Source organism: Pogona vitticeps, chromosome 10, assembly GCF_051106095.1.
Source record: "Pogona vitticeps strain Pit_001003342236 chromosome 10, PviZW2.1, whole genome shotgun sequence".
Taxonomy (NCBI): Eukaryota; Metazoa; Chordata; class Lepidosauria; order Squamata; family Agamidae; genus Pogona; species Pogona vitticeps.
In genome coordinates this window covers 16237002-16260206 of record NC_135792.1, presented here as the reverse complement: position 1 = coordinate 16260206, position 23205 = coordinate 16237002, and the positions used below count along the sequence as shown (strand labels likewise).

Sequence of the window (23205 nt, the reverse complement as noted above, 5' to 3'; positions counted from 1 at the left end):
GATATTTCAGTGCTGGGTTCATGATCATCTCCCCTTGTGCATCTCCCAGAGACCAAGGCTGAGTCGTTCTCCTGCTTCAAACTTTTAACTTTTAATAATGGTGACCGAATGGGGTCTTTTGCAACAGTTTTGGTTACCAACTGCCCTCCCGTCTCCAACGGGGAGAAGAAACGGTTCTATGAGCTATCCTCTCAGTGATCCCTATACATAGGTTATCATACACACAGACTGCCCCTTCTTTCCACTCTTGTTCTTGCGGGAGCTCTGGTGGCAACCACACTTGTCGCAGTGGATTGGACCCCTATCCCCACCTTAGCCCGTGTTTCTCAGTCATCTTCCAGCCCTGCGAGAACCTCTGCGTTTTCGGCCCAATCAAAGGAGGGGGGGTTCCAATGAGTCCCTTGTATTTTTTTCCCTTTTCCCTTGTTGGGTTTGCTGTTGTTTTCACCCCCTTCTCTCCTTCCTTTCCCTCTCCTCCCCGTAAGAAGTTTTTTAAGGAGGGTAAGTGTTTCTCCTCCTTTCTGCTTCTTCCCCAGGCACTTTCTGTCTCTCCATTCCTCTGTCCAGGGGTTCTGTAGTAGAATTCACTCCCGCCCTTCAGGGAGAAGTTCTTCTGACTTCCCCCCCCCCTCTCTGACCCTCCTGCTACTTCTGCCTCCTCCTTCTCTGTCTCCCTTTTATACCACTCTATATAGACCTGACTTTTGGTGGGAAGCAAATGGCTGCTTAAGATTGACATCAGACGCAGAAATATCTCACATGTTGCATTTGGGATTGCTTGTGGCTTGGTCCAGTGCAAGCTGTTTCCCAGCCACCACATGACATGTGGGCAATAGCATTCCACTCTGACCTTGATCAGGTCCAAGCTGGACCTTTTTGGTCCAGCAGGAGAGCTGCTCTTTTTGTGGGTTTGGCTAGTGATTCCTCAGTGGATGGAAAGGTCACTTTAAGCGAAATAAGTTCTGTCAAAGTGACCTTTTCCAGAACCAGACATGATCCCTTCTTGCCATCTGATTGCACTCTAAGCCCAGTGTTTTCTACTGCCAGTTGCATTGCATCCTATAACTGTAGGAAGTTTCTCCTTTCACTGATGAGGGACAAGCATAGGCACAGTCCTGCCTCCAAAACAAGTAGATTACCTCCATCCCCTAAAGAGTGGGAAATATTTACATTAGGTCCGGTATTTCTTTCCCTCCTTCTCAACCCACTACAAATATACAGAAAGGTACAGTGAAATAAATCAGAAACAACAGTACCTTTAATTTGAAGTATTTTTTAGCTAAATCAACGTTTGTCCGCCCTTTCTGAAATGGATAGGCCCATAAAATGGAATTCCAATGATGTCCCATTTTCTTTATGCCATCCAAAAGATAATTTATTTCTTCTGCTGTAAAATCTTTCCTAGTTCTTCGTTGTTGTTTTTTAAAAACTATTGCAGGTACTTCTGACACACAACTTTCACTATTCTAGAAAATTAATGGAAAACATATAAGCTTCTGAGGAATTGTTTTAGCTGAGCGGTAAAGGACATGCTTTGCGTGTTTAAGATCCCATGTTCAACTACATTACCTTGAGACAGTCACCCTCATGAAGCTTGACCAGAATTATGTAAAAAAAGTAGAAAAAAGGAGAGTATGCGGCTTGAGCTAGTTAAAGGAAAGGGAAAGGGAAAGAGAGGGAAAAGAAGGCAGGCAGGCAGATATAGCCATTGGTATTAGATGATACTGGACTAAATGGTCCTGTGCTCTGACTCAGTAACAGCCTGTTGAGCTTCATAATGTTCATAGAAAAAAAAGCATGTAAAGGAGCCCCTATAGGGTATATTTTATCCTCTTGTCTGTTCAGTCTATAAGCAAAAAATGTGGGATGGGTAGAACTGTCAGGTGGATACACAGTTGGTTACAGAATCACACTCAGAGGGTGAAGATTAATGGCTCCTTTTCCTTTCCTTTGAGCTACAGTAGACATCAGCCTGTCTTTCAACAGTTACCAGCAGAACAGCAGGTAGCTAACCAGTCAAGCATTTTGCCTACCCAGAGACAGGAAGGAGTTAACGTAACTACAACTTCTTCCCAAGCCAGTGGAATGCATGCAGCTGTAAATCAGCTTGTGCCAAGGATAATGGGTTTACAGGTGGCCCAGATTTCGACAACACTGACTCAGCAAACCCCGACAGGGGGGAAATTTACTGTTATGGACCCATGTTGCATACTACCTGAGGAGCAATTTTCCTGGTCTTTACAAAATTTTTCTGAGGCCGTGACTTTACATTTTTCTAGTGGTGATGTGATTGTAAACGCTTCACGCGATACAGCAGCTGACATTTCTTCTATTAATAGATTTTTTTGGATCCAGAACTGATTTTGAATAATCTGAGATGTCCTGTGAGAACCTATAGTTCTGGTGAAGTAATCGAGAGATATGTCCCCCTCGCTTTCCTACAAATCAGTTACAAGAATTGGAAAGGTTCCAAGTATCTGCTAGTCCATGAGGGCAAACCTGACTTTTTGTTGGGAAATTACTTGGCATTTTTGAACTATCAGCAGACTTTAAAATCTGCTTCAGTGCAAGCAGTCACCCGTTCTCAAAGCAAAGTGATGCAGCAAGTTCCACCTAATGATGTCTCCGAGGAGCACCCAGATGGAAACTTAATGCAACAGCAGCCTCTTGTGACCGAACCTGATAGTGCAGCCAATACAAAGACTGAGCCAGAGGACTTACCTATTCCAATGGGTTCAGCTGATTTTAGATTGAAACAGCTGAATGATCCTACCTTAGCCTCTTTAAGGTCACAGGCAGATAGTTATGCAGTGCAACCTATGCAACAAGAAGTGAACTTCTTGTGGGGACAAAATGGACTTTTGTACAGAGAGTATTTTCCTAAATCCAATGCACAGGCCGAACCGGTTCAACAGTTAGTGATTCCTAGTGAGTACAGAAAGAAAATTCTGAAGATTGCCCATGACAGTCCAAGCAGTGGCCATCTTGGAATACAAAAGACTTTGAGCAGAATTTCTCAGCATTTTTATTGGCCTGGTGTTACAAAAACTGTCAAGGTCTATGTTGGTTCCTGCGATTACTGTAAGCGGACAGGGAGTCAAACGGACAGCATGAAGGCGGAAATGCAGCTCATGGAAATCCCAGACCAGGTGTTCCAGTATTTGCAAATGGATGTGTTAGGACCTTTTGTTCCTACCAAGTCTAAAAAGAAATACATCATCTCATTCATCTGTCAAGCTAGCAGATGGATTGAGGCCTATGCGATCAGCAACCTTTCAGCGCAAACTATTGCCCGTATTTTGGTGGACTTGTGTTCTCGCATAGGTATACCTTCTCAAATTACCTGTGATCAAGATGTTGCTTTTACCAGCGCCCTTGTGAACAAAATTTGTGAGACTAGTGGAATACAACTTTCCTTTAGCACGACCAAAAATTCCCAATCACGTGGACTAAAGGACAGTGGTCAACAAACTTAGCTTAGGATGATTAAAACTTTAGTTCAAGAATATGGAAACATTTGGGATGAACTTCTGCCTTTTGCCTTATTCGCTTATAGAAGAGCACCACACAGTTCTCTTGGACATTTTTCTCCAAGTAAGGTGGTCTTTGGGAGAAATCTACAAGGACCTTTGGATTTCTTGAAATCTGACTGGGAAGGTGTGGTCAAAAGCAGTACTGTTCCAGTTGCTGATTTTGTTAGAAAACTCCAAGAGAAACTCTTGGCTGTCTGAGAGTTGGCTAGAGACAATTTGTTGGATGCTCAAGCAAAACAGAAGTTTTACCATGACAAGAAAGCCCATCATAGAGAATTTGCTGTGGGTGATTTGGTACTTGTTCTGAACCCACTCAGACCTTCTAAGCTAGAAGTTGTCTGGGAAGGTCCAGGGGAAATTGTTCAAAAATTGGGAAATGTCAATTACCTTGTCAAAATGTTGAATTCTACTAAGAAACCTGTAATGTATCATGTTAATAGTTTGAAATTGTATAGAGACAGATCTGCAATGGTTTTTCAATGTCATGTTGCATGTTTTCAACCTGAAAATGAACCTGTTGATATGTTAACTGAATATGCTATCCAGATTGAAGAAGAGGTTTTTCCAGACAAATCTGATCGTACCGATTTGGTGGGAGTGGTTGAGCAGAATGTCACTGATCGTTGAAATACTGTCAAAGTACATTGTTACTCTGAATTACTGTTTATGATACTAACTAACTTGTTTTCTTTTCTGTATTTTCAATAGAGTGTGTGCTTAACCATAAGAATGTATTCATTTGCTGATATTAGTATGTTTCTACCTTGATGCTTTGCTAGACAAGTGCAATTATACATGTATTCATGTTAATCATTAACAGTTACCTTTCATAACCAATAGTTTAAGTAGTTATCAAAATAAGAACGCTAATTATTCTGGATTTTGTTAGTCTTAGTGGGGGCGTGTGATGAATTTGGTTATGAAAGCTAGAAAGTGATTTACTGATGGAACATGTAGTTACAAAGTTAGCCTGAAAGAATCCATTTTGGTTTCTGTGTGTCTGAGAGTGGAAAATTCCAAGAGACAGTTCTCTTGCAACTGTGCACTGCTGTACCGGGCAGTGTGACCCTTATCTTGTTACTTAGCAACTGTCCTAGTACAGAGGGAGCAAAGACACAACATTTTCCTTAAGACTCATAGGAAGAAGAAGGGAGGAGAGAATTCCAGCACGAGGAGGGAGAAGATGGAGGACAGCAGAAAAGACACAGGATGGACTTTACTTTTAAATGGACATTAAAACAGGACTTTTCCTATTGAGCTGATGGATTTTTGGATTTTCCAGAAGTTTGGTATGTTGTTGTTTTCATTATGGACAATGGGAATTACAGTTTTGTTTTAAGATGTAGATTTTGCTGAAGTTGGAGGGAAGGGCCGCCTTCCCCTAATTTTATTAGTGAGTAGTTTGTTATTTTTGTTTCTTATAGAGGAATCTAGTTACTTGTCATTTGGATGGGGTTGGAAATATGTAAATATGCCTTGCTTCGCTAAAGTTTATTCTTTCAGAACTTTATTCTTCTAATAAAACAAAATATGCTTAATATCTGGAAGTTGGCTTCTTGAATAGAACATATGCTACAATAATTAATTGGTTTAACTAAATTGATGTACTTCATAAGGCCACGTATACATAACGCTACCATTTGGGTCCAACATATTCCTGAGTGCTAGGAGAATTAGATTCCCTAGAACTCACGTGTGTGTCTTGGTTCTGAATGAAATCGGGTCAGACTTGGTGCAAGAGTGATTTAGCTGCCCTAAGGTGGACCCGGTTTTGCCTGGTAAAGGAGCTAATCATTCTGAATCCTCTCTGTCCCGTGGCTGAGCAGTTTCTCAGGAAACTGGCTTTGCTCACACTGAAGAGGGACACCTCGGAGTAATGTCGTGGAGGTTGCAGGAGCCCTGGCAGAGTCAGCTTTGACAGAAGATGGAAGAGGCTTCTGCACCAACTCATAGGCCAGACGTATGGCTTGTATGGTGGTCTTTCAGCTGGAAGTTCCAGAGTAGTAGCAGTGCAGTGTATCATCTGAGAATAGGTAGGAAAGTCCGCAGCAGGAGAGACTGGATTTTTGTCAATGCTTCCAGAATCAGGCGTAATGTCATTAGGAGCGGAAGCGTCAGAAAAGCTGTTTTCTGAATCAGAGTCAGCAGGGACATCCGAATGATCAGATGAGAATGGTTCTGGGAGAGGGCGCCGTGGTGGAGAAGGTCTAGGCGCTGCTCTTTTGGGTGCAAGTCTCAGAAGAGGATCGGTACCGTGACCGGCTGCATGTGCGGTATTGGGACGACCCCCGAGATCGGTACCACGGATGTCTTCGGTATCAGACTCACGGTCGGTACCGAGTATGTCTAGCTGAAAAGAATCAGAATCCAACGAAACCTGACGATGTTTCTTTTTAGGCTTAGGTACTGAAGACGCTTCACCGTGTGCGCGTTTACGTTTGGATGCCACGGTACCGACGTGGACCTGATGGTGCGGATTTTCCCGCGGACGGTACGAGCCCTCCAGGGCGTACCGGGGCCTCCAGTGGCTTGCTGTGCTTCAGCTTCTTCGGTACCGGGGCCGCCCTCGGTACTGAGCGATGTTGCTTCCTCCCGGAATTGGGAGGGGAAGGTGCCGACGATGACGAGCTCTCCTGGGATGAATCCGAGGAAGAGGAGGAAGAGGAGGAAGACTCCTTCGCAGCAAGGCGAAGGTCATACAGCTTCTGCATTTGCTGCCACCACCGTTTAAGATAATTCTTAGAGAGTTTGCGCGGTGGCAAGTCCTCCTTAGGCGCATGCTTGCTAGCTTTTTTGGGGCAAGAATGTCGAGCCCCGGAGGGGGAGACCTTTGGTCCCGAGTGTCTCAAAGACCGGGAATCTCCGATAGATGGCACCAGATGTTTAGTTTTCGCCTTCTTCATTCTAGGAGACGATGGCTGAAGAGGTAACTCTGGTGTTGGTGGAAGCGGAGCCAGAGATGCAGGAGAGGCGGGTGGTGAAGATCCATGAGAAGGGATCTCTATGGGTGACTGTGGCAAAGGTGGAGAAGCCTGACGAGGTGTAGGGAGACTAGGAGTAGTCTGAGGAGACCTAGACGGCTCAGGAATAGGCGATTAGGCAGTCATTCTCGGTTTAGAAGATTTAGCAGAAGACTTAGAAGACTCTGCCCTGGTCTTGGAGGCTTTGTCTTTATCTTTGGATTTCAAATCAGGCATAGGCTCAGGGGCCACAGATGAGGCAGCCGTCTCCATGCCCAGTGGCCGAAGAGATTTCTCCCAGAGAGCCACGCGTAGACGTTGCTCTCTGAGTCTCAGTCCCTGTTTAGTAAAGTTTTCGCAGTGGCGACAGGACTGAGGGACGTGGGACTCCCCAAGACAAAACAAGCAATAGCAATGACCGTCCGTGGAAGGGATCTTTTTCCCACAGGCAGCGCAGCTTTTAAAAGTGACCTTGGGAGATTTAGAAGCCCTGGAGGCCATGCAAAAAAAGACGGGAAACAGTCCAAGGGAAAGGGAGGGAGGGAAGGGAAGGGGAAAACCCCCAGAAAAACCGGCGAAAAACACCTCCCTTCCTCCAAGAAATAAAGTCTTTGTACTTTCCTATATTTTTCAGACGATAAGGATCCGAGAAAGGAGAATTTCCACAAGATTCATGGAGCTCTAGCTAGGAGACCTAACTGCAGTAGCGGAAAAAATGGAACTGAGGTAACTGTTACGGTGGGTAGACCATGAGGTCCTGAGGGGAGGAGCCAAAAATATTACTTTAAGCTCTAGAATATTCCGAGGCCTTTGCGCAAGTGCAGATTAACCCATTAGTGTGATTTCACAGAGGCCACAAAGAAGAATGAGGGTGACTTCGACACTGAGATTGATGTCGATGCCGAAGAAGTTGCGTGTTGAAACACTTACGTGGTCGAAGCCATCAAACCAAGGAGGTGCTGCATACGGTGAGCTGAAACGGGCGAATGGCTCACCTCAACCTGAGAATTCTTTCAGGAGGAAGGAAGACTTTGGCCCTGTTAGAGTAGAGGTGCACCCCGATATAGTCCATGGTTTCAGAAGGCTCGAGATGAGATTTCTCGAGGTTGACCCTTAGACATAGAAATGCCTGAGTTTGAAGGGTGAAGATGGCATCCCTCCAGTCTTCGTGATAGGAACTCGCCGCGATCAACCAATTTTCTATGTATGGAAAAACCGTGATGTTGTGTAGATGAAGGTAGGCGGCCACAGGGGCCAGACACTTTGTAAAAGTCCTTGGAGCAGTGGAGAGTCCAAAGGGAAGAGCGCAAAATTGGTAAGCTGATCCCTTGAAGAAGAACCAGAGAAATTTGAAGTGATGTTCGTGAATGGAGATATGGAAATAAGTGTCCTGGAGATCTGTAAGAGGACTAACAGACTCTAGGGTAACCATGTGAAAACTCCTCAAACGAATGTAAGTGTTGAGAAGCTGCAGATCTAAAATGGGGTGAAGACCGCCATCTTGCTTGGGAACTGTGAAGTAGCAGGAATAAAAACCGTTTAGAACATCTTGAGATGATACCCGTTGAATAGACTGTTTCTGCAGGAGGAGAGATACTTCGCTGTCTAGGGCAGGTGAGTAAGTAGTAGATCTGATGCGACCTATGGGGGGGGAAGCTCCTTGAACTCCAAGAGGTAACCATAACATATGATGGCAAGCACCCAATTGTCCTTTGTAATGATTGAGCATTTGTCAAAAAAAGGGGGCTAGCTGGGGATGATGGGGTCGGTCGAGGAGCAGGGCTAGGGGAAGACAGTCAAATATATTGTTTGTTTTTCTTTGCAGATCAACGAAAAGGTTGACAGCACTGGACAGGTGCCTGGGAACAGAGGGAGGATTGCACCGATCCGGTGGAGGAGGTTTGTATTATCTATAAGACTGCTGGTGGTATGGTTGTTGGAAGTTGAATGGGTGACGCCACTGGTTGCGTTGGAATCTAGCCTGCTGAGTAGAGTAAGATCAGGCTGTTTTGCAGATTTTATGCAGGTTGTCCATAACCTCGCCCGTCTTCTCATTAAAAAAGCCAACCCCATCAAATGTAAGGTCCTCTATGCGGGACCGAGTATCATCGGTGATCCCCACTGAGCAGAGCAACGTGTGTCTCCTGAGGCCAATAGCAGAAGCCATGGTCTTAGAAACAGCATCTGCCATATGCCGAGAGGCCAAGTGTTGCTGTTTAGCCAAAACATACGCTTCTAGATGTGTATTGAGAGCCTCAGTCCTAGAATCCTCAGGGGAGGCCTGGAGGACTGGGAGAATCTTGTTCCATAGTTGCCTCTGATATGCCCCCATGGCAGCCTGATAGTTCAACACCCTCATTAAGAAGGATGCAAGAGAGTAGAGATGGTGGCCCAAGACATCCAGTTTTCTACCTTTCCTGTTCGTAGGTGTGACAGTAGAACGGTTCCTACCCTGAGATTGGTTAGACTGCATGATAATGGAATTTGAGAGGATGCTTTGCCAGAAACCCAGTGTCATTCTCGTGGGCTCTGTAATGATTTTCAACACGCCTGGAAATCTGCAAAGAAGTAGCAGGCTTATCCTAGGACTCCTTAATAAGGTCCAGCATAACTGGAATGAAAGCAAGATTCAATGGAGGCGATTTCTCCTGACTGATGTCGTTGAAGACGAGATCTTGTTTGGGAGGAGGAGGTTGCTGATCGCTGCCTTCAGGCTTTCCCAGGGGGTAGACCAGGCCTACCATGGGAAGCCCTCCCCTGGTAGGCCGGGCTACCCGGGAAAGCCTGGTAGACTGGGCCTACCAGGGGAGGACTTCCCCTGGTAGGCAAGGGATCCCCGGGAGGTCTCCCATGGCAGCGGGGAAGCCCTGGGAGACCTGCGAAGGCGGCGATCAGTGGCGTTGGGGGACCCCCAGGAAGTCTCCCATGGTGGCAGGGAAGCCCCGGGAGGCCCCCGAAGACGGCTGTGCCGGAAGCCTGGGAGGCTCCCTTTCCCTAACAGTTGGGGCGAAAGAGCTACAAAGAAGCAGCCTCTTTGCCACCAATGGTTAGGTTTTTTGAATTTCTCGCCTTTTCCCTGCCTTTTTCCGTTCACAAGTCAAAGCTCCGGCTGCAAGTCAAAGCAAAATTTTGCGGCCGGAGCTGTTTGTAAGTCAAAACATTTGTAGATCAGGAGGTTCGTAAGTCAAGGCACCACTATACAGCTAATGAATCTACAGCTACATTGATTCAATAGATCTGCTCCAGTTGGCATTAGCAGATTTAGGCTTAAGTTCATAATTAATCATGATTCTAAGTGAATTACTCATAATCTTAACATCTGTTATTTATTAGCGTGCTGTGTGCTTCAGGAGCACTTTCTACAAGCACATGCTTACATATACTATAATCCACTATGTACTCACTCAAAGATTGAAGTGCCAGGTGCTACCATTTAAGTGACCATACCTCATCTTCAAATGAGTAAGTATGTTTTTCATTCACATCTTGGTCTTTGAAGCTCTGTTTCTGCTCGCTAGATTGTTTTTCTGAGTACATATTCTGTTTGGTTTGGAGATCGTCTGTGTAAAACCAGATATTGTTTGCTTAGAGACAGTTATGAAAGACCAACAGCAGAACTAGTTTTATACAGATATGAAAGTTTCTCGGGCTCATATGTTTTCTTTGTTCTTATAGTACTAATTCAGGACCTGGAAAAAATTATTTATTTGGATTACAACTACCAGAAACCCCCAGCTGGTATAGCCGTGCTGGCTGGGGTGCTCTGGGAGTTGTTTTTCAAGCTCTGTGTTTATGGTTCCCTTATTAAAACCCAGGGCTGATGGACAAGCATCATTTTTACCCCTACTCTTGATTGTCCTCTGCAAATGTATCATACGTAGATATTCTTCCTACTGACCACTAGGTTTCAGGTACAAGTCTTTCAACAGGGAAACGGAAGAAAGAAGTCACTGGAAACAGAAAAATTAGTAGGCATGGAAAAATTAAGCAAGCTTTCTACAAATTGATCCTGCAAGTTCCTTTGCCCACTACATCTGAGATACGAATTACCAATACATATTCTGAAATACAGGGTAGTCATATAATCAATACAAAATAAAATCCAATTGCAAAAATAAGCAATACCTTTACAGTTAGTCCTAAACTTGGTGAGCTTACTCCATTGCCACCCAATTTCCAGATGGAGGACTCAGGTTTTCTGTGTCACCCCCCCCATCCCAGCCAAGCAGGAAAATGTCTATTTCAAAGAAAAGCCAAGTGGGTAGGGGTGTGGGTGGGCGTGCATAGCTAGTGCTTCTTAGTTTGAAGAACTGGGGGTTACACTCAATCTACAGCAGCCTCAGCTGTAACCACAAAACAGCAACCATAATATTTCCTGAGTTACATCTAAGAGAGACGTACCTAGTGAATTCCTCTTTGCCATGAACTTTTGGACAAAGTTCTCAGTACTGCTACACAAATGTCTAACCCCACAATAAAATCCTGATTTGTGAATTTTTCTCAAATGCTTTCTAACCAGGGCTTGAGTGTTGAGGCCATTAGTTTAAGTAATTCTAACAGCAAAGATGCATTCAAATAAAGAGTGTTTGACATTAGAGCTCAAACAGATATGGCGGCCTTATCTTCAGTGCAATCAATGAAATGGCTAGCGAGGTCTAAAGCTATTTTTCAGGTAGAAAAATACATGCTGTTTTCAAAGAAAAAAATATCCATATCGCGTTTACCTGTCTCTGTTCTGAGCTTACGGAGACAAGGATGTTACAAGTCCAATATCAGGGCATTCCCATACAGCAGACTTGGGCAAGGTGCGGCCCGAGGGCCACATACGGCCCGCGAGCCGCTCCTGTCCAGACTGGATTTCTCTCACTGAACAAGTTGAACATCAAAACCATTTATAGCTTTTTGTCTAAAGTTGATCAGTTGCTTATTGTAACAACCTCCTTCTCTATTTCACCAAGGAGGCCTGTTACACTACATCAACACTCTCTCACACTTCAGGTAGACTGCCACCAACCATTCCCTATAATGAGTCACACAGACAGGAATGGATTTCAAAAACAAAAGAACTAAAATTTATTGATTGGTACACACTTGGATTGGTAAACAAATAAAACAAGAGACTATTTAAATCAAGGCACTAGCATAAACAGACTCTAAATGTTTGTTCATACAGAACACAGAGCTCACACAGAACTCCACAAAACTCGATACAGAACTGCTCCAGCAGAACTTAAAACAGAACTCCTTCATGACACACTCTCCCCAATATCTATCCATCCCAGCTCCACCCACTGATGTCCCGCCTTCCTCCCACTATTGGATGTTAAACTCCCTCCAAAACCTTGAAGGACAGGAGACATCATAGCTGGCTGTAACACTTATCTTTAACATACCGCAAAAAAACTCTTTTGTATTTGTGAAGATTAACAAGTTTAAAATAAAAGCAATCAACATCACTTTTTCATTTTATTTTTAAGTAAAGTTGGTTCGGCCCCTGAACACAGTTCAGATTTTTCATGCGGCCCCCTGTAGAAATTAATTGCTCACCCCTGCCATACAGGATAGATTGTGTATTTGTGGGACAGCAAAAGCTGAAGATCTGGCACATTATCTATCACATTGTCAATTATATGCTAAAATCAGAAAACTCTACTTAACACCCTATGGAGCGTTGGGGGGCTGGGGCTGATGAGGGTAATTTGACTTATTTATTGCAAGGGGTTAACCCCCATTTAACTCATAAAGTGGCCATTTTTGCTGTAAAATCAGCAATCCTGAGGAATCAAGAAATCAGTTTAGTTGAGACATGCCACTAAAGAGGTTCACTAGTTAGGTATAACCACTAAGAGGTTACCTGGAGCGTCAATGGGGTTTAAATAGTTGTTTTAAAGGTAATTTTTATGCATATTTATAGTTGTTTATTAACATTTTATACATTTATTTATATTTATGTTTTGCTATGTAATATTGAAATGGTCTGTTGCTTTATTCAATAAAGATGTATGCAAGTACAGTGGTGCCTCACTAGACGATTACCTTACAAAACGGTTAATCCGTAAGACGATGGGTTTTTGCGATCGCTATAGCGCTTTGCAAAACCATTTTCCCTATGGTCAATTTTCGCAAGATGATGTTTCGGTCCGTGCTTCGCAAGATGGGTTCCCCCCCCCCGAGACGGTTTTTCACAAGATGATGATTTTTGACAGCTGGGTCTGCGACTCGCAAAACGGTTTTTTTAGGGACAGTTTTTCACAAGACAGTGATTTTGAAGCTGGGTCCACGCTTCGCAAAACAGTTTTCCTATGGGCGATTTTCTCAAGATGACATTTTTTCCCCATTGGAACACATTAAATAGATTTCAGTGCATTCCAATGGGGAACCGCATTTCGCAAGACAGTAATTTTTACGGAACTAACTAACATTGTTTTGCGAGGCACTACTGTAATTAAAATTAAAGAACCATACTGCTACACACCTGATGAACTGGTTTTTTAATCCATGAAAGCTTGTGTATTGTATGATGACTTTTTAACGGTCTATAAAGGTATTGCCTATTTCTCTATTTGCATTTTATAAAGAAATGTAGTTATAAGACATGGCTGTGGCACAGTTTTACTTCTCTAGTAGAGGTTTCCTCCTTTTCCAGATACCAGGGGACAGGTTCTGCTATATTTTAATGTAGGCTTTCATGAACAAGTACACTTCTTCAGATGAAGAAGCCCACATTAAAATGTATTAGTTAGTGTTCAAGGTGCCACAACGTTTATGTCTTCTTTTTTTATTTTTTTCTTGCACACACTAACATCTCTTCTAAAACTACAACTACATAATAATTACATTTCAGCAAGTCAAGCCTGACTTATGACAACCCTCTCCAGGGCTGTCTTGGTACAGAATGCTCAGAAGTGGTGTGCTGTTCCTTTCTTCTGGGGGTGCCCTGGGATGTGCAGCTTTCCTCTTGAGATGTACAGGGTGGCTCTCTTCTTCAGATGTACAGGGATTCAAATTCCCAGCCTCAGACTCTGCAACCAGTTACCTAACTCACCAAACTATTTAGCCAGCTATACATAAAGTATTATGTGCTTAAATGGCATCAAAATGAATTGAATCAATAGAAAAAAAAACATAATACTTACAAATAGCTTTAGAATTATTGGTGCAATTCAAACATGATATTACATAAAATATATACTACTTATTTGTCAACTGAAATGAGTTTCATTGGAGGGTGCTTTTGACTTTTCTTCAGGAAAAGATATCATAACAATTACCTTTATAATCTAGAGAAGTGTTGGATGAAAGAGCTCTTTTTAGTTGCATTTTATATTTCCTTTCAATCTCTAAAATGATTTTGTGTTGTTCACATAGATACTGGCAAGATTGCAAAATCTTAATAAAATTTTGGCTATTCAAGGAAAGCCCTACTGCTTCACAGCCTACAACAAGAAGAAAAAGATTATTATAGAAACAGAATGTATGTGCAGAGAATCATTTTAATAAAATATGTAATAAATAATAAACTATTTCAGGCTGTATATTTGCTTTTAACCACACCGTGACAAATATATTATTCTAAATTTTGACTTTCTGTGTTTAATATCCGCAAATCTGACAAGTTCTTATTGTGAAAATCCTGATCAATATGGCACATTAACATTGAACCCAGCTACCACTGAATGTGTGGTACTACACTTACAATTGGCCAAGATGCAGAAGGATGAGAAACTGCTATTTCTTAACAATATTTTTAAAAGTAATTCCATCTATAATTTTAAAAACTGTTTACATATAAAAAGAGCTAACTGTCTAATATCAAAATAAATTTCCCACTTTGCAATGCAAGCCTAACTCAAAGATGACTAGCTGTAGGTAACAGAAGAGGCAGAAGTCTATTCTGCCAGCAAAATTCCTTTTATGCTGGAAGACATGTAATTGTGCCAAGGAAAAAAATCACTTCTTCTGGACAATCTTTGACATCAGTCAGCAGAGCGAAGACCTAAAGAGGGACAGGACAAGGGACAGAGGAGCAACACAACCACTATGTAGCATAAAGTCAGGTCAAGGTGACGGCCATCCTGAATAACTGTGCAATCCTGCGTCAGAGATCTGCCAACTGTAGAATCCTCATTTGCTGTCAGAAATCCCATTAGCAGAAATGACCTTGTGCTAGCAGAGCACTTGGACTAACTGGCCTCAGAAACTGGCCAGTGGAACTATCTAAGTTCATGGGCTAAGCTAAGGCAAAAGAGCTAAACATGTTACAAAACAGAGATGGAGTAAGGGAGGAGCTACAAGATGCCAGATCCAAACCTCCTTCAGTCCAAAGCCACAGGCATTATGCTAGCACAAAGTTAGATCAAGACAAGGATAGTCTTAAATAATTTCCAACCTTGCTAGGCTGGAAGAGGGTACTTTATCTGGACAAGTGTGATCTCAGATGGCCCTCAGCCACCCTGTCTAGTAATTATTGTTCTCTTAAGCTGCAATAATCACATACATGCTAATTCAGATGGACTTCCTTTACAGCAGACAGTTTGTGGAACTGCACTATTAAAACGAGATCCTTAAAAGAAGATTTAAAGAATATCACCTGAGCACCTTCGTTCTGGGATTTTAGGATCCTTAGAAGTAAAAATCCAATGACTTGTTGGTACTATGCTTGAACACAACAGCTCTATAAAAGATAAAATATATTCAGATTAATATCAAACATATAATAATACATTCATACATGGTTTGCACATTTTATATGCTTGACTATATTTAAGTCTTTATTGTCCTGTTCCAAGCCAGATGAGGCTAAAATTACACTGATTTATAATGCAGGAAATACAATGGGACTGGCATGCTCTGATTCATATTTTTCCCTCTAGTGACTTATTCTGGTAATTATGCCATGGAATACATATTTCTTGGGTGGAGTTTCTTTTAATCTTTTTAATATTTTCAGACCATGGATAAGTGAACCTGTGGCTACTGATCTTATGGATCAGTTATTCATAATGTAATTAATTTTTTTTAAAAAAAGACCAAGAGTTGCATAGCTGTAGCTGTGCCTCCTGCAAATCAGGAATTTTGTTTTGTTGAGAACCCACCAACAAGTTCATAGTGTTTAGCTTTGTCATTCACTTAAATAAATTAATTCAATTTCTAGCAACAACCAACCAAGTAATACTAAAATTAGAACAATATTTAAGTTAACTATACCTGTATTTTGTACCTGTTCAGTCATGTTTTTATTTGTAACATCAGATTGCTTAGCAGGTTCACTGGAAGAATGAAAGGAACATTCTTAAAATGGAAATAACTTCTAAAACACATAGTAATATCATTTATAAGCACTGCAGTTTCCCGGTGTATTGTGTGAAAATCCTAGCCAAAAAGGGGGCAATAATCATGGGGAGCTTGGAGAGATTTTTAATTTTATTTTTAATTTTATTTTATAGTATTGTGTTTTATGCATAGTATAATGTATTTATTTAAAATAATTCCATACCGTCCTTCAAAAAAAATCCCAGATTGATTTTAATAAGTTTAATATGTTGGGCTATTCAGAAGTCACAAAGAAGCAAGACAGTTGCTGGTTTAAGTTATCATAGAATCACAGAATAATGAAGTTTGAAGAGGCCTATAAAGCCATTGACTCCAACCCCCTGCTCTGTGCAGGAATACAAATGAAAGGATATCTACCAGGTGGTTGTCTGAATTTCTCTTAATGCTTCCAGCGTTGGAGCCCTCACCACCTCCCAAGGTAATTGGTTCCATTGTCATATTGCTCTGACAGTTAAAATGTTTTTCCTGATATTCAGCCTAAATCTGGCTTCTAGTAACATGGGCCTATTATTATATGTCCTGCACTCTGATCAAGAACAAAGTCTGCCCCTCCTCTGTATGACAACATTTCAAATATTTGGAAAGTGCTATCCTATCACCCCTGTCTTCTTTTCTCAAGGCTAAACATGCCCAATTCTTTCAGCCTTTTCTCACAGGGCTTGGTTTCCAGCCCCGATCATTCTTGTTGCCCTCCTCTAAACTTGTTTGTTTGTTGGCATTCTTCTTTAAGTGTGGTGTTCAGAACTGGACACAAGACTCAAGGTGAAGCCTAACCAGTGCTGAACAAAGGGGGACTAGCACCTTGCAGGATTTGGAGACTATAATTCTGTTAATGCATTCTAAAATCATATTTGCCTTTTTTCCAAGCACACAGCATTGTTGGCTCATATTCAGCTTTTAATCAACAACAATTCCAAGATCTCTTTCACTTGTAGTATTATTGATATTTAGAGGATATGTTATAGATAGAAAGGGAAGTTTTTTGTATGTAGAATGGAAAGGTGTCATGTTACCCTTTACTTCAGAAATCAAAGGCCCTGTTTATATTTATATTTGCATACTTAGAAAAGTATGCTGGTACTTACTGTACGCTTTACATTCTCTATAGAAGAAGGATGACATCCTTAGCTTATGCTGACCCCTCCATTTGCTTGGATAGGCAGGATACTTCAAATCATCTGGAGCAACCTCTAGCAAGTAGAGATAATCCAGGCTCTGCAATCTGTACTTCATGAAGATGATGAAAAAGTGCCAGTCAAGGGGAAAAAAGCAGACCTACCAAATATCTTGTGGAAAAAGATAACTAGTAGGAAAGCAGCAGAGAACAAACTCTGCTCTCAAATAATTTCCTGCCTTTTTTACTACAGGTTGACAGGTCAATGAAAGCCTTGGTCCACCTAGCCAGATTGATTTTATGCACCTTCTTGCCTAAAGAAACAAAAATTTGATCTTCAAAAGTAATTTGTTCTTTTTAGATAAATTTTATGCTCTCTCCTGATGTCTAATTTATGCCACTCATTTTCCAAGGACTTAGCTAGGTTAGGGAAGATGGAAGGCAAAACTGAAGAGATCCAGTCTTAACACTACTGAGTTCCTAAGAATAATATACAACTCTGGGCACACTAAAAGAAATCTCAGTTTGGAAACTCTGCAAGCTGATATAATTAGTCTGGGACAATATTTTCTATTATAGATGTTTTAAGAATACCTTTCTAATAAGTTCAAACAAAGGCTTAATGAGACCTTATAACATGGTACAGACGTTGCAAGACGGAAATCTGTGTACTGTAAGTGTACTTTAGGTGGTCTTAATTTAGGAATCCCCTTTGTAAATCTTTTAAATTCAGAGGTTAAGGCCTGCAAACTATACTTAGATAAGCCTGAAGACAAGGCTGCTACCTGCATTTTTAAGGTGTTAGTGATTAATACCTTGTTGACCCCCTCCTGAAAGAAAGCCAGAAGCTTTGTAAGTCCATTTCCTTTTTCTTGTGCATATCTTTTGAAGGCCATCTGAGACACTTCATAGATTCTATTAAGCAGGAATCTCTACAAGAGGAAATTATGCTGTGACTGCATCTGAATAATCATAGAAAATTAGAACATGATGAAATATAGACTATTTTTTTAAAAAATTAAGCAATGAAAACAAATCGTTCGACTAGATAGGCGGGGTATAAATGCAATAAATAAATAAATAAATAAATTTATTTTTAAAAAGACAAAAAGGGAGGTGCTAAAGAGAGGTAAAATAATGGAGTAAAAATGATTTACAAACAGCAGTGAGAAAGAGCTGAGGTTAGCTGTCGAGTGGGAGAGCATGTGTTAAGGTGGGCATAACCAGATTTTTCCCTAGGCTCTAAAAGATTCAGATGATATCTGTGCATGCACAGAGAAGCCCATTGGTATCAATCACAGAGACCATGAAGAAGAGGAAGAAACAAAAGGGGTGGCAGTGAGGTAAGAACTGGAATGACAAACGGACAGGTTACTTACCTGTAAACATGGTTCTTCAAGTGGATTCTCTATGAATACACACTGATGGGTTTACAGCGCCTGCGCTGGTCCTCTCAGAATTTTCCAGAGCTATAGGGAAGAAGTAACAAAGTTTAGGTTGCCCTGTATTGCGCACGCTCCGCCCGCCAAAGCCCCAGTTCCATGTGCCCGCACATAGAGAGAGTTGGAACTCTTTCCGCAGTGACGGACACGTGGGGAGGCCGGGCGGGTCTTGTGTATTCATAGATAATCCACTTGAAGAACCATGTTTACAGGTAAGTAACCTGTCCTTCTTCAACATGGTTATCTATGAATCCACACTGATGGGTGACTAGCAAGCTTACTCACTGCAGCATTGAAGTAAGCACCGCTCTCCTGAACTTGGTCTCATTCTTGGCCCTTAGGTCCAGTCCGTAATGCGTGATGAAGGTAGACACATTGGACCAGGTTGCTGCTCTGCAGATGTCAGGGATGTCAATCCCTCGCAGCAGGGCCGTAGATGTGGCAACAGCTCTGGTAGAGTGAGCACGAAGTCCTTCAGGGAGAGGCTTATGCTGCAATTCGTAGGCCAGGGAAATGGTGGAAACCAGCCACCTGGACAGGGTAGATGATGAGGCAGCAGACCCTCTATGTTGACCGTAGAAACATAAAAAGAGTCTTTGGACCTTCCTAAAGTCCTTGGTCCTTGTAACATAAAAGGACAATGCACGTCGAACATCCAAACAATGGAGCATGCGCTCAACTTCTGAAGTAGGATTAGGAAAGAGTGTTGGTAACAACAATGGCTGATTAATATGAAACTCTGAAACAACTTTGGGGAGAAAGGAAACATCTGGATATATAACCACCTTGTCCTTAAAGAACTGTAGGTATGGGGCATCTGCTCGGAGTGCCGACAGCTCGCTGGCTCTGCGGGCTGAAGTGATTGCAACTAGAAATAGGGTCTTAAAAGACAAAAACTTGAGGTTGCAAGTAGCCATAGGCTCGAAAGGAGGACGAGTAAGGGAATGCAGTACGACCTGTAATGACCATTGAGGTAAGGGCTTTTTCACAGGGGGTCTGTCATGAGTGCGCCCGAAGATCTGGACCCAGAAGGGTTAATTGTGGCTGAGGAGAATGTGGAGAGATTGGAAACAGCTGAGCAGCCTCCAGGTTCTCCCTCCACAGCAGACAGGCTTCGGGGCAGGCTTCGGAAAAGACTCAGGGAAAGAAGAGCAGAGGATCGCTCTAAAGCTTTCCACAGGGACCTGCGTTCACCTAGCCCTGAGCACTAGCAGAATAGAGAGCGTTCCAACAGCTCAGGGAGCTGCTTTAGGATAAAACGAGCTTCAGCGAAGCAAGAAACTTCGTGGAAGCAAGGAGTCAACATCTTGGCTGGCATCCACATCTCTTGTTCCTGAACTCTGGACCTTGACCCTGGACTTGCACTGGTATTGAACTTTGGACCTTGGCCCTGGACTACGTACTCTGAACTCTGGACTCTGACTGTGTATCTGACCCTGGACTTTGACTTTGGACTGCACTCTGTAAGTTTGTTTTGGAACTCTGGTTTGCATTCTTGGTATCTCTGACCCTGGACTGGTTTACTGGACTTCGGCTATTGTAACCCCCGGGAACGTGACAGGGTCTCATATTTGACAGACCCTTGAAGAATGCCTTCACGGTTGGATGGGAGAACCATTTAGATGATTGAGATCCCTGGGGTTGAAAAGTCATTACAGCTGATGTATAGATCTTCAAAGTGGACTTGGTAAGACCCAAGTCAAATAGATGCCGAAGGTACAGTAACAGCGTAGACAGTGATACTGGCGAAGGTTGCAGTCCTTGCTCCGCAGCAAACTTCAGGAACCCTTGCCATTTGTGTTGATAAAGGTAAATAGTTGATGGTTTTCTTGCTTTATCAATCACTTCCTTAATCAATGGGAAATCCTCCATGGTGTCAAGTGGAGAGATTCCACATCCGGATGAAAGATCGACCCTGAATCCTGAGTGATTAAGTGTGGGAGCAGGGGAAGTTTCATCTTGTCCACGGCCGTCTGTAGAAGTAGAGAGAACCAGGGCTGTCTGGGCCACCAGGGAGTAATTAGGATTGCTTCCACTCTCATCTGTAGGGCCCTGACAAGAGATCTCTGAACAATGGGAATGGGAGGGAACATGTACAGGAGGCCCTTGTTCCAAGGGATCATGAAAGCATCTCCTAACGACCCCTGGCCTCTCCCTGCACCAGATGCATATTTCTGACACTTCTTCTTGTTCAAAGTGGCAAACATATCGATGCAGGGAGTCCCCCACTTGTAGCATATTGCTTGGAATACACCCAGGTCTAACTCCCACTCGTGGTTCTGAGAAGAGCGACGACTCAGTTCGTCCGCCACTAGGTTGTCCGTGGTGGAGATGTGTATGGCCACAGGGTAGATATGTTCCTGGTAGCACCACTCCCAAAGATGTATTGATAGAAGGAGAAGGGACTTCGATTTCGTCCCGCCTTTCTTGTTCACATAGAACATGGTAGTGGTGTGGTCCGTGACCAGCTGAATCGCCCTGCCTCGCACAAGTGGAAGGAAGGACTTGAGTCCCTTTATGACAGTTAGAAGCTCTAAATGGTTGATGTAGAGTGATTGTTCGTGATGAGACCACAGTGCATGAATTTGATGGCCGTCGCAATGTGCTCCCCATCCCAGAGGGCTGCCATCTGTCGTAACCTGCGATTTCAGCTGAATAGGACGGAAGGGGCGTCCTACTAACAGGTGAGGTAGGAAAGTCCACCATTGTAACTGCCGAGCCAATTCTGGGGTGATTGTCAAGCGTTTGTTTTGACTGTCATGAAGAGGGTTGAAGAGAGTGAGCATCCAGACTTGTAGAGAGTGCATCTTGAGGCGAGCATGAGACAGAGTGAAAGTTGTGGAAGCCATGAGTCCCAGAAGGTGTTGCACAAGCTTTGCTCTTACTCTTACGTGTGGCTTGAATTTCTTGATGGCCCTCTTTATCTTTTGGACACGTTCTGGTGGCATGAACATGCGAGCCTGGACAGAGTCTATCCTCACTCTGATGTAGTCCACAACTTGAGAAGGATGCAACTTGGACTTCTCGTAGTTTATGGTGAGACCCAAGGACTCCAATGTATGAAGGACGTACTCGGTGTATTTTAGTGCCTGTTCTCTCCCTTACTTGGAGACGATCAACCAGTCGTCTATGTATGGGTATATTTCGATCCCTTGGAGACGAAGGTAGGCCACCACAGGTGCCATGCACTTGGTGAAGGTTCTTGGCGCAGTTGAAAGTCCGAATGGTAGAGCCACAAATTGGTAGACAGTGTTGTTGAAGAGGAGCCGCAGGTATTTCCTGTGGCTTCGATGTATGGTGATATGGAAATATGCGTCTTTCAGATCCACCACCACAAACTAGTCTCCTTTCCTCAAGAGGTTGATGATGGATTCTAGAGTCACCATTCTGAACCGTCGTGACTTGAGAAAGTTGTTGAAATTCCTCAGATCCAGAATTGGTCTCAGGCCACCATCCTTCTTGGGCACCAAGAAATACCGGGAGTAGAAGCCGTTCAGGATGTCCTTGGCTGGTACTATTTGGATGGCTTCCTTCTCCAGCAGTGTAAGAATCTCTTCTTCTAGGACAGGATCGAACGATGTAGGGTTGACCTGTCCTAGAGGAGGCAATTCTGTAAACTCCAGCCGGTAGCCGGAGCTTATAATGCTCAAGACCCAAATGTCTTGGGTTATGAGTGTCCAGGTGTGAAGGTAAGGAGAGAGTCAGGTGGCATGTTTGGTGGTTGCTATGAGTCATGGAAAGTCAAAGATATTGTTTATGTTTCTTTTCAGGAGCTTTGTAGGATTGCTTCCTCTAGGAAGATTGTGGTTTGAAGGTGGTAAATGATGAAGAAGCTTGAGCGGGACGCCGAGCGGTTTGGGCACCAAACGAACGGTAAGTACTTGTGGATGGTTGCTGATAAGATTGGGTGGTGTACTTGGGACGCCATTGAAATTTGGCAGGCTTAGGTTGTTGTTGGATGGAATATGATTTTGCTGTCTTCTTACTTTTATGGAGATTTTCAAGATTTTCGTCGGTCTTCTGAATGAAGAGGCCAGATGCATCGAAAGGTAAGTTTTCCACCCGTGACTTAATGTCCTCTATAATGGTAGCAGAACATAGCCAGGTGTGCCGTCTCAGGGTTGTGATGGAAGCAAAGTTCTTAGCTGTAGCTTCGGCTACATGACAAGACACCAGGTGCTGGTACTTGGAGACTGTCAGAGCCTCTCCGTGGGTGTTGAGACAGAGCTGTCTGAACTCTTCGGGAGCTACCTGTAATGCAGGCAATACCCTGGACCAAAGTTGCTTTTGGTAGGCTCCCATAGCCACCAAGTAATTCACTGCACGTAAAATGAAGGTAGACATAGAATACATTCTACGCGCCAATATCTCCAGTTTTCTGCCCTCCTTGTTGGTGGGTGTAGGATGGCCTTTAGCAGGAGTCTTGGTGGCACTGGACTCTACTATTAAGGAGTTAGGTGCAGGGTGCACCATGAGGAAAGAAGTGTCCTTGCTGTGAATGCGGTATAAATTCTCAGTCCTTCTAGAAATGGTAGTAGGATTAGCTGGATGCTCCCAATACTCTTTGATCAGATCCAGCAATTCGGGTACATATGTATGAGACTCACGGGGTGAGACCTCTCTGCATTAATGTCCCCCAAAATAAGATCTTCTCTCTGGGGAGATTGCTCAATTGCCAACTTCAGGGTTTTAGCCATGCGGGAGATCATCTGAGTGCAGGAGGAGAAGTCCTCCGATGGTGAAGAAGAATGGTAGCATCCGGGGGTAGTTCTCCAGGTACAGGAGTGTCAAGAGAAACCTCAGAATCCTCCTCCTCTTCCTGA

At 43.1% G+C, this 23205-nt stretch overlaps 1 protein-coding gene and 1 long non-coding RNA gene across 2 annotated transcripts in view; one reads left to right on the top strand and one right to left on the bottom strand.

Moving 5' to 3' along the window:
- The window catches only part of TERB1 (telomere repeat binding bouquet formation protein 1), a 59946-nt gene that overhangs the window by 5345 nt on the left and 31396 nt on the right, over positions 1-23205 (bottom strand). The window contains exons 14-18 of the mRNA XM_078380400.1: positions 15701-15762; positions 15084-15167; positions 13765-13929; positions 9941-10053; positions 1257-1466 (exon numbers count right to left, since the gene is read on the bottom strand). Of these exons, the coding sequence (XP_078236526.1) occupies positions 1257-1466; positions 9941-10053; positions 13765-13929; positions 15084-15167; positions 15701-15762 (634 nt within the window). The remainder of the gene's footprint in view (positions 1-1256; positions 1467-9940; positions 10054-13764; positions 13930-15083; positions 15168-15700; positions 15763-23205) is intronic.
- On the top strand, positions 6765-14013 carry LOC144584370 (uncharacterized). The gene is made up of 4 exons (XR_013538571.1): positions 6765-8107; positions 8319-8392; positions 9827-9955; positions 13862-14013. It is a non-coding gene; the product is annotated as an uncharacterized LOC144584370 (long non-coding RNA).